Source organism: Thermobia domestica, chromosome 7 (assembly GCF_964235325.1).
Source record: "Thermobia domestica chromosome 7, izTheDome1.hap1.1, whole genome shotgun sequence".
NCBI lineage: Eukaryota > Metazoa > Arthropoda > Insecta > Zygentoma > Lepismatidae > Thermobia > Thermobia domestica.
This window is the reverse complement of record NC_137460.1, coordinates 84281329-84294052: the sequence shown is the minus strand read 5'-3', so window position 1 is coordinate 84294052 and position 12724 is coordinate 84281329. Positions and strand designations below refer to the sequence as shown.

At 33.2% G+C, this 12724-nt stretch overlaps 1 protein-coding gene across 1 annotated transcript in view; it reads right to left on the bottom strand.

Moving 5' to 3' along the window:
- Positions 1-12724, bottom strand: part of Ass (argininosuccinate synthase) — a 76874-nt gene that overhangs the window by 31480 nt on the left and 32670 nt on the right. The window contains exons 6-8 of the mRNA XM_081764981.1: positions 12082-12203; positions 6906-7048; positions 1064-1202 (exon numbers count right to left, since the gene is read on the bottom strand). Coding sequence (XP_081621107.1) covers positions 1064-1202; positions 6906-7048; positions 12082-12203 — 404 coding nt within the window. The remainder of the gene's footprint in view (positions 1-1063; positions 1203-6905; positions 7049-12081; positions 12204-12724) is intronic.

Genomic DNA, 12724 nt, shown 5'->3' with positions numbered 1-12724 from the left:
CGAGCCTGTGTTCATTCCAGACAGCAATCCACTTACTCCAAAATGCCATTCTGGATCTGCTAGTAATGAATTATTTTAGGAAATGAAAATTGAGATTGAGAAGGAAATGTTCTAATTTGTCGGTGAGAATAAGTAATGGAGCAACTCGAGCAACTGGTACTTGTTGATTAGGGGTTTAAGGTATAGTTAATACTGGATGCTACTAATAGCATGGAATTGATTAGAATCTATATACTGTAAAACGAATGTATGTATGTTTCAGCATAAATTTGGAACGCATCAAGTAATTTTAACCGAACTTGGTACACATTTATGACTTACTTACAATCTGAAAAAAATACTGTAAGTCAGATACTCGTAACACCCCTAGAGGTGGCAGTAAAAATAATCAAAAATGACCAATATTAGGGTTGAATCCGTAGATTTCGGGGTTGCAGAGTCGAATAGTGACACTTCAGATAACATTTAAGTCCAATTTTAGTCGAATAGAACTCTGAAGGATCACCTGGATTTTTTTTAAATAAATAGAACTCTGTAGAACTTTCCAGGAGACTGTGAAAACGAATATGTTGTTTATAATCAAATTTAGAGTTAAATAACGTTATAGTTAATTTGTAAAAGGTATTACTTTATAGTTTGTACACTGTACTTATAAATATCTGTAAATAAAATTATTTCGATTTTACACTATGGGGAGAATTCGTTCCTGATCCTATCTAATGGAAGACTGGGAAAAATAAATACCAGCACAACGTTGGATAATCAGCCACTCAAGAATAAATACGTAATGTCGTCAGACAGCGATTTGAACTGTATTTTAACTGTAGTACATTACACTTATTCTATTGCATCATTGGTTTTATGACAACGTAGACATACTCCAGCAGTAATATTATTATTTGAGATGGTGCTTAACGAAATGGCAATACTAATACAATGTTAGTGCAAATAGATTTCATTATGGGCGTCATGATAATTCAATAGCTGTTTTTATATTACGACACAACTACACGTTTTCATGTGTTATTTAAATTTATCTATATCTTATAAAAGCTATACTTACCATTATATACGTAGTCGGCCATCTTATCCCTCAAATAGCTCTTGACTCTGAGTACTTCTCGATCCAAACACATGGTTTCAAGATCCAAGTGAGCCTGTTGAAGAACAGTTCCAGCGGGTGTCTCGTACACACCCCGTGACTGAAATAAAACCACGGCAGATTATATTTATTGCTTATTTCTTTATTTTAGAGTATAGTAAACTGCTTACTCGCGAAGGAAACTAATTTATTGTATTGTAGTGGCAAAGGAGCATTACTGCATTCTTAGTTGAAACAAGTTCACCTGTTTATTAGCATGTCCTCAATAATAAGTGTTAATCTAACATTAGCAAATATTAAGTATTTTACATTATATATATTTTTTTTCAAGCGTAAAACGACAAATACAATTGGAAAACGGTGGATTTGACCATTGTAGTACCCCGGTTCAAAATTTGCAATTGTTACTGTCGAGATTTACAATTTCAAAATTTACGCTATTTCATAGATTTAGTTTTCATCCTTCATTTGACTTCAGTTTTTATACTTGTATATATCGTAGCTCATCTGCTCTTAATCAAATTAGGCATGGTACTGGACTTTGACGAGCTTAATGCAGTGTTCGTATTTTAAGGGAAATTTCCATAATGTAGGGAAATTTTGTAGGTAAGTTTAGCAAAAAGAGAATTTTTCAATAAAACGTTCAAAATCCAAGGAAATTCTCGCGCTGAATGATTGACCAATATTCTTTAGTTGTTTTCAGAAATAAACCAATACAATGGCAATAGATTGTGTGTAATTATTTTTTTACAATAAAAATATTTTTTAATAATTAAGATAATGTAGCGTAACTCTAGACTTGTTTCTAAAAGTATTAGCTGCAATTAGATTTTTTGTACTCGTTTTGAGACATTTTGTTATTTTTTTTTTCATCAGGACTTCTGGCTAACAACACAAAATTTACCTGTTTGGGGGTCTGTATACACCCCGCTTACATACTGCGCGACTTCATGTGTCGAAGACGCCCCACAGCGCCACAATTTATTTTTTCAGCAACCGGATACTCATTCTGAAAGATGAGCTCAGTGGAAGCTTTCGATACAGACGCTTTTATTGCAGAAATTCAGGCACAACCTAGTATACGGAACTCTAGCAGTGATTCTTATAGCAACAAAATTGATAATACGAAAGTATGGGAAAAAGTGTTTTCCATAGTGGATTCCTGGATATGTCAATCGTATCGGTGAGTACACTGGACGTTTCCATTTTGTTCTTTCTTACATTTTACAACATTCGTTACCAAGACTGTTTGGTGCAAATTGCAACATAAAACTACATTATTTATCGCTTCATTTAACTACGAAGTTCGTTCGGAAAATAAGTTCCGTTTGGTAATAAAAAAGAAATAGAGTACAGATAAAGAAAGCAATGTATTGCACAAAAATCAATAACACTTACACTATTTTTTCTCATAGCTCCCGTAATTTTCCAGGCATTTTTCATAGCGTGGTATAAGTTTATGTATTCCTACGTCATTGAATGTTGCCGCCTGTGTTATCAATCATGTAGTAACATGTTCTTTTAAATCTTCATCGTTGTTGAAGCGTTTACCATCAAGGAAAAACTTCAGATACAGAAAGAGATAGAAGTCGCTAGGAGCGAGGTCAGGACTAAAGAGAGGATAGCATAAAACGTCCGTCAAAGCTTCCAAAGAGTTGTTCTGTATTGCACAGTGCAGTTTCTTAAGCGTCTCGCAACAAATATCTATATTGATTATTGCATCTCCTGATAAAAATTCAGTAAAATGCCTTGTCTGTCCCAAAACACTGTTCACATGACTTTTCAGGGTGTCAAGAATTGCTTTGATTTAACCTTTGTTGGGGACGAAGTGTGCCTCCATTCCATGGATTGCCGTTTCGTTTCAGGATGTCATAAGCAACCCAAGTTTCATTCCCCGTTACTATCTGTGACAAAAAGTTCTCGCCATCATCATGATAACGTGTCAGAAAATCAAGTGCGCTGCCCATCCGTTGTTTTTCGTGTTCTTCAGTATGAAGTTTAAGCAACCAACGTGCACAAAAGTTTACGAAAACCCAGTTTTTCAGTAAAAATCTCGAGTCACAGATCTAATTTCACAAGCGGCGGAATTTTTGATCAACGCTTCAATTATTAACAATCACTATGAACAACACACAACACATAGCGATGTCAAAATGGTGTCATTTTCTTTCTGCTTGGATCAGAGTAACTATACATATACCACATTGACTTGATCCCTAGTCTTCCGTTGCAAGCGCTGCTATCGGCTGAAGGAATTCCACTCGCTTTCTCTCGCTTAGCAACAGCTGAACCCTTATTGGCTCAGTACGAGGGTGTGTGAGGGTATGAGCTTTAGTTCGCATTTTTGCCACGGCTCAAGACATTTTGGCAGCACAATAGTGTGCACGAACGGAACTGCAATCGTAGCGCTGCCGCGGAGAAAAATCGAAACGGAACTTACTTTACGAACTTCCTATCGTATTTCGCATTAGACTTTAAAAAATAGCACAAATGACCAGATAATCCCAAATATATTTTACACATTCACAAACTGCGATCCCCCAGGCCAATATGTAATTTTATAACATTTCGTTATTTTAATATATATGTTCTGTGTATTTAACATGTATGCTGTACGAAAATATGAAAAATAATATTTTATAAGTACTTGCGCATAACGCTGATGCCTCGTGGCACTCCATAATGAAATTTATAAGGAGAGGCCGCTAGGCATGAAGGTAATACTTCATGTAGTCAGTGGCGGATTTAGCAATATACTGACTAGGCCCCGGATTTAGTAAGCGGGTCAAAGGGGACCGCCAACTCCCTCCAAGCTACATACGTACTCCTTATGGATGTACTTGCAATTTGTCGTTAAAGAATATAACAGATTGTTTCGTATTACGGCAAGTTGAAAATGGCATATTACAAATTAAATACAGTGCATTGTCCCCTTCCTCTGGCTAAAAATGTGTCACATTCCCGCGACGCGTGAAGTAAGATCTAGCGTCTGTCGCGTCGCGGGTGTGTCCAGTATCAGCGAGGCGACGACACAGCTTGTCACGCGTCTTCGACACACGAAGTGTCATAGTGTGCAAAGGACCTTACTATAGCTAAATTAATGTTATCACATAACTTCTGTAGTAGGAATTGCATACTCAACAAACTAGGGAAAACTTGGTAAGAAAAGGGAAAAAATTGAGGGAAAATTTTCCTGCGGAAACCTACGAACACTGTCTTCGTGCGCATATCAAATGTCATTATGACACACCAAGCCTCTCGATCTCTGGTGTTATGGACCATCAAAGAAGAGGAGTTGGATTTAGTTAAATTTTCTCAAAAAGAAAATCACAAATTGCTGCTATTTAGAACAGAAATGCATTGACCAAACGTTTCATTAAACGTTAACTTGGAGGATAAGAAAGCAAATTATGAGACGGTTGATTAATTAGATATGCTGTGAATCCAGTGTCTACTTCACAACAAAGATTTGCTAGAAACATCAAAGTGGAGAACGGTTTTGATTTGATAAGGAAATTTACTGGTTCACAATTACAATAGTACTGAAAGAAAACAGTTTTTAATTGTCTAAATAACATAACATATATACGCAAAAGAGAAAAAAATAATTTTACTAAATATCAAGCTGGTATTTTGGTACGAAGTAGTTAAATGCAATCTCTTTGAAGATGATATTACTCTTTGTTCCAGAATCTGAAACGAAAATGGACAGAGTTTTAGAAAATTCGAGCAAGAGATATGAGAAGAGCAAGGCAAAAATAAATGTTAAAAATTATATATTTGTTTATTTTTGAGTTTATGTTGTGTCCTTTAGGCTAAAAGAGAAGATATGAAATGTACTATGAAAATGAAGTGACTAGCGATAAGATTTTACTTAACACTCCTGCCCAAACTGAATTTTTAATATCTGAGAGTGTTTGGGCATTCTAACTGGCAAATGTTAAAAACAAAAGAAAAATATTAGTGATTAGAAGGAAGGAAACTATGTCATCTGTAGCAGCTGGAAAACAGAAAGTAGAAGAAGTGAAATGGTTAGTACCAAGTACCTCTTAGTGTGAGTAGTACTGTTAGGGAAGGTGTGGAATGTGAATGGAAACTAAAGGCAAGAATAGGAGTAGCGCAGAAGAAAGGCAGTGTTTTGTCGGGTTTTGAATAAAAGTGTTACGGAAAAGACTTATCAGGTTGCTGTGTGTTTCCCACTGTTCCTCGTGTAGTGCTGACAGGGTTACGAATCCCGTTATTTCTTAGCCATTCCTCGTACATAAAATTTCTTATAGTCTTCGATCTTTCTATTGCATACCATCCTTAAAAATCATCGTTTCCAATAATAGTTGATATTTTAAGTTTGTGTTAATTCTTATTCAAAGCAATACAATTAAATATTTTTTTTTATTAACAGAATTGTACTAATTTACAGAACTGTTGTATAATATAGTTTTTGGTGTAACTTTATTACACTGTTACGATAGTATTTGAAAGTTAAAGAACATATTAAATATTAAATTAATTTATTACTAATTCTTTATACATGCCCTATGTACTTAAATGTTGTCATTACACGCAACAAAATTATTCTGAACTTATGTAAAACTAGAAATATGATAATTCCTACCAAACAATTACAAAAGATAACTAATTAATAATTCAGATAAATAAAACTCTAAACATAACAATGCAGTTGAAGTAATGTATTACCGAGTGAAGTTACAGTTTGTTAACATAATTCTTCAACTATAATACTCTGTTCAGTTTTTATTTGACCACCATTGCCTCGTTATCTACAAAACATACAAAACCTAACTTACGATTTTCAAATTCAACCTAAATATAATTACTAAAAATATTGTTCTTTAATATACTTTCGAATAAAAAGAAATTGATACAAAAACTAATTATTTCAACTCCATGCCATAACATACGATTAAATAGTTTGAGAACGGATATCTGGCAATAGCTTTTAAAGAATTTTTTTCGAAGCGTCCTATAGTAACCCGTATTAAATATTAGTTAAAGTTCTTACTTGTGTTTTGGTCATTATGTCAGTTTGCCAAAGGGTCCTTGAACCTGTCATACATACTCAGTGGCGTACTATATATATATATATATATATATATATATATATATATATATATATATATATATATATATGCATGCATGTATGTATGTATACATCGGGTGTTCTAAAAATTGCGCCCAAGGATCACAGAGCACTATTCTACAAATCAAAATAAACCAAAAAATATATTATACTTGTATACTTTTCGGGTTCTCGTCTGGAGACTCGAATTGCACTATATGCCAAAGTCACAGATAAAGAGCCTTAGATTAGATCTATCAATCCATCAAATAATTAGGCTACACCGATTCTTGCCAGATGACAGTTAAAGTCAATAGACTTGGATATTGGCACCAGTTATTACCTTAACAATCGATGTAACTACTTGATGGATTTGTAGAGCTATACAAAATGGTTCCAAGTTAATATGCGATGTTGCCACATAGTGAAAGTTTGGTTCTCCATAGCGGCTGAAGGAGGCCCCGGAGTGCATTCCATCATATAACATTTTCGCTTTATTTTGGCCTGTAGAACAATGCTGTGGGGTCCGTGGGCGCCATTCTTAGAACACCCGATATATATATATATATATATATATATATATATATATATATATATATATATATATATATATATATATATATATATATATATATATATAATCAAGAATATAAGGTTGAGTACTTGAACTGCCCTCTGAAGAAATTCTGCATTATTACACAAAAAAAACTAATTAAAAGTACTTGCCTTGAGACCCACAAATCTGTTTTCAACGATGTCTATTCGACCAATACTGTGCATTCCAGCAACTTTGTTCAAATAGGTGAACATTTCTACCGGCTCTGTTAACATAGTTCCATCATCTTCATTTTTCACAGATACCGGAATACCTAGGAAAAAGAAAACATAGATATTATGCTTGCAAAACTGAAACACAGATAGTTGGAAAGTCATACAAAAAAGTTTCATTACGGATATACCAGATTCGATAAGAAACAACTATTATTGTCACGCGTACACCACGTCAAGGAGTTTGGTTTTCAATGGTATAATATTTTCTCAATTATTATTGAAACCAGAAGTGGTTGATTTTTGTCATTTCTGGTTTTTGTAAAGAGATTTAAGTAAAAACAGAAGATACTCTTGGGACTCTTAGTCGATTGTAGAAAATCACATCTTGCTAGCTGTTACCGTATTCACTCTGTAGTTATCAACACTAAAACCAGAATTGATTTCTTCCATTTCCAGTTTGAATAAAGGATTAAGATAGAAGATGGTATCTATTCTTAGAATGCTAAATTGATTCCAGAAAACCGCTCCACGCTATCTATTATCATTTTTGTTTTGTGTAAATCAATATTAAAGCCAGAAATTGTAGTGGATTTCAACCACTTCCGGTTTTAGTAGAGAGCTAATGATGGAAATATAATTTATTTTTGGAATGCTCAATCGACTTCAGGAAATCGCATTTCTCTATCTATTACCGGTATTGCTCTACAGTGATAACTGTTAAAACTGTATATGGTTAATTTGTACCACTTCCCTTTTGAATATCGTGCCCAAAACGAATTCGATTTCTAATTTTTTACTCTTACATTTTGGCCATCAAAATGGCGATCATTCACTGACTCGTGTAAGATAAATCTGAAGGCAGTGCGGCTCTATATTAGAAATGTTTACCCATTCGTCACAGTGCCATATTCTGTTCACACAAAGAAAATATATGAGGTAATGTGTGACATATTGCAGTACGTTCAATATAATACATTCAAGTGGCGAATCTGTGGAGACCTTAAAGTTATTGAAATCCTTATAAGCACTCAACAAGGGTATATCAAACTTTGTTCCTTTCTGTGTGAATGGGACAGCCGGAACGGAGTTAACCATTACGTGCGGAAACATGACCATCAAGACATGAATTTGTTCCAGGAATCAAGAACTTATCTTGTCAATAACTCGTGAAGCCTAAAGATGTTCCTCCATTACACTAGGTTTGATGAAAATCTTCGTCAAATCATTAAATCAAGATGGGCCAGCTTTCAAGCAACTGAAGAGAATATATCAGGCCTAAGTGACGCAACAATGAATGAAGGCGTGTTCATTGGCTCACAAATAAGAATTGTTATGCAGGATAGAAAGTTTAAATGCACACTGTCGGACACAGAAAAAGCAGCAAGGCCAGTATTCAAGTTAATATGATCTTGTTTTCTTGGTAATACTAAAGCACCACATTATGAATTTATTGTTAGTGATAAAGAGAACTGCTTGTAAACCATGGGATGTAACATGTCCCTGAAAATACATTGTTTTATTTATGTTTAGATTTATATTCTCAAAATTTAGGGGCTCCTAGTAATGAACATGGGATGGGGTATGATTGGAACAGCAGTGTGCTTGCTGAATATTGCTGGTCTATCAACAGAGAGACTCCTTCAGATAGATACAAGATAAAAATATCACAATTGTCATTTCCATAGAAATTTACATAGACTTTTGCTTGTATACGTAAAATACCTGTACTATGTCAGTGTAACGAAATGCCATGTGACGACACAATATATATGACACGTATTAGGAGAAAACTAACTTCACAAATCGACTTAGTACCTTTAACTTATTTAAAGTCATATGTTGTCAGCTAAAAGACATTTTCGTAGAAATGAGTATAGTCTTTTGTTTGTATACGTAAAATGCCTGTCTCATGTCTGTGTAACAAACTGTGATGTGACTGTACAATAAAATAGTATGTGTTAGAAGAAAACGAACTTCACATATCAATTTTGCACCTCTAATTTAGTTAAAACCACCTGCTTTAACTAAAGGACAGAACATGACCTCAAATTTGTTGACAAAATCGTGGTGAGTGGAAGGAAATGATCGGTGTTAAATATACAAGTAGAAGGGGACAAAATACAACAGGTGACTTGTTTTCGATACGTAGATAATGTTATTAGAACGCAAAATAAAAGCAAGAATAAGAATGGTTGTATTGTGGTTATGTGTTAGAAGTAGATCTTGAATATCCAAAAGAATTACATGACTATTACAAAGACTATCCATAGCTCCTCAAAATAACGTCCACCTGGTTCAAAATAACCAAAGCTATCAACAACTCTGTATGATAAAGGAAAATATGAGATTCACTATCGAAACTTAAAACAATGTTTATCACTTGGTTTAAAATTAAAGAAAATACGTCGAGTAATAGAATCTGAATAATCAGATTGGTTAAAGAATTATATAGATTTAAACACACAGATGAGAACAAAAGCAACATATGATATGGTAAAAGACTTCTATAAGCTCATGAATAACAGTGTATCCGGAAAAGAATGGAAAATATGAGAAAAAGATGTAAGCCTGTAAAAGTAGAAGGTGATCCAGCAAGAGTAGAAAAACTAATTGTTTAACTAAACTTTAGATATAGATTTGTTTATACAGAAATGTACAATAATATTGAATGAAACCAAATTAACTTTTAATAAACGGATATATGATGGAATGAGTATATTAGACCTAGCAAAATATTTAATATACGACTTTCATTATAATGCGATGATACCGAAATATAAAGATAAAATAGAAATATTTATACAGACACAGACAGTTATATTTATCATATTCAAACAAAAGATGTATACAAAGGTATAAAGAACTATATTGGTTACTTCGATACTAGTGAATATCCACAAAATAATAAATACAAAATACCACAAATAAATAAGAAAATACTTGGTAAGATAAAAGATGAAGTTAAAGGTACAATTATATAAGAGGTTGTTGGTTTACAGCCGAAAATGTACTCACTTAAAGCACCACAAATCGATTTAACTGATAAAGACTTTAAAAGTTCGACAAAGAAAAATGTAAAAAAAAAAAAAAAAAAGCAAAAGTTGTTAAGGAAATATTGTATGTAAAGAACTAGCATGTAACGAATAAAAAGGTTATTTACTCAAACAAAAAGAGCATGGTAAGAAGATGAACCTAATTACAAGTTATAAACATGATATATACCTAGGTATATATAGTATAGTACCTATAGAAGTAAACACGTTAGTATTAAGCTGTGTCGATGATAAAATATGTTTTAAAAGATGGAATAAATAGCTAGTCATGAGGTCATTATAAAACAGAAGACAAGTAGGAATTTACAAATGAAATAAAATATGTGTAATTTAGTTGCATAATAAATACCTAAACAAAACACAGTGAAAATAGAATACTACCAATATTATTGTACAACATATAAATCATTTGCAACGCGAACTAAAAGAGGATGTACAAGTGATTTCTGTAGTTTTGGAAGATGATGTAGATGTAAAAATTACGAATATATAAATGTAAATGCGTAGAATAATTTTAGAATAGATGTAGATGTAAATTTTAGTTCTAGTTAGATATAGAACTATACTTTATGGTATAAACCATAAGTTTTGTTTAATTAAACTTCTTCTCTAAGTGCTTTTGCGCTAGGATAATTTGGATATAGTAATTTTCGTAAAATTTATTTATGATTTTTGTATACGAGTATAAAAAGCTTTAAAAGTAAAATTGCACTTTATCATTGTAATACTCAGGTATCCCACATAAAACAACTATTAATACTTTCTTCTTACGTAGAGTTTAGTAGTACATATATGTACCCCCCAAATTTTATTGGTGAATCAAAGTGAATATGCTTTTGCTTTAAGATAATTTAGGGAGTGATATTTATATATAAAAATATGGCTAAATTTATCTATTCTTGAATTTTGTCTTAGAAGTTAGGAAACTTATGTACTGCAGAGAAATTGTAACTGGTTGCCTTCTTATTTCCTATCTAACCCCAACCTTATATTTAAGAATAATTTGGTTTCAGCATCTTAACTTTCGTCTGTCAGCACCGTCTCGATCATATCACAGTTTCGATCGGTCGTGACATACGGATGTCAGAAAAAGAAACTACTGTGAACTGATAAAAAGAAGAATTCTCGAAGTGGTTGTGAACTTCGATTACAGCAAGTTTTTTGAACTATAAAAAAGGATATGTGAAGAATATAGAAGGAAAAGGAAGTTGTATGGTGTTTTATGAAGTGCAAAGTTTTCATTAATACAATACTATTAAAAGACAACAAAGATTTGTGTAATTGTCTATACGGTACCGGTATTTAGTTGGTTAGTTTAGAATTTAACGTTCCTTTCAGCACCACGCCCTACAGCTTAAGTTGGACATGGACTCCACTGGGGATTGTAATAAGACTTTTGTGTTTTGTGTTTTGTGTTTTGTATGTTGTACTTATTTTTAATGAAACTGCCTGTTTCCAATTAAAATCATTCTACGTTAGTGTGTGAGATACAATATATGTGTTTGTTATATCTAAATTTTAATATGACATACCTTTCTTTCCTTCTTTTCTTTCTCTCTGGAAAATCTGGTAATCCTACTTTGAGATCTTGCTGCGTTCGTGGTATTTTGGCAAAAATTTTCAATTATATTTTTGCATAATTGCATCTCAATTCTCGTCATTATGTGTTAAATCTTCTTCAGCTGAAGATGTGTTGTTGGTTTGTTATAGAAATCGTGACTCTTCTCCAAAGAAAAAATCGCAAGATCTCATTCCCAGATACCGATGCCGAATTGCAATCGCCACACAATTTTTATGGAATATTACAGACTACTTCCGCAAAATTCCCCCACATTTGTAAAAAAAATGCTGACACTAACAAGACTTGTTTATTCGTGTGATGACCCATGAATGCAATGTACCGGTATAACTGTTGTAAATGAATGCAATTAAAATATGCTCTTGGAGGGACATCCCGTATATAAATATTCCCAAAACATGACAAAAATTGTCAAATCATGTTGATTATTCAATTCATAAGAAATGAATTTCAATGTTTCAATAAAATTTATGTATTGGAAGAACTCGATGTTACTTACCTTTAGAGAAAGTTATTTGCAGATTTGAAGGTTCATTTGGAGTTTGCTCTATGTCTGACGTCATTGTGAACAGACCAGGGGGTGCTGGATGAGCTGGGTCTTCTAATACTCCGGACTCATAACTAGAAAGTAATGTTAATATTAATAAGAAAGAGCACTGTAGTGTTTTGTAAGGAAGGTACTTCTAGAAAACTAAAAGAATTTAAGTATATCTCAAAAAATTCACCTGTTGCCAGGTAAATATTTCCCATTGTTCAGTTCTTGCATTGGATACGAGAGGACTAGAATAAATATTAACTATTGTTACAGAATAATAATTAGTAACTAGATACTGGTTAAGTCCATTCAGCGCCAAGATGGCGATATACTAGTTCACGATTATTAACTTAGGGTCTCAAGAGAACATATCGTCACAACCAGCAACACGCTATCGAAACCTAAAATGGATGAAATTTACCACTACTTCAGGTTTCAATATTGATTTCCATAAAGCAAAAACGGTAAAAGATATCGATATGCAGTTTTTGTCAATCTATTCAATGAGAAAAAGGTAGGTTCCATCTCCTGCGTTAATACTAGATACAAACCGGAAGTGGTTGAGATTAACCACTTCCAGTTTTAACATTTACTACCATAGAACAGA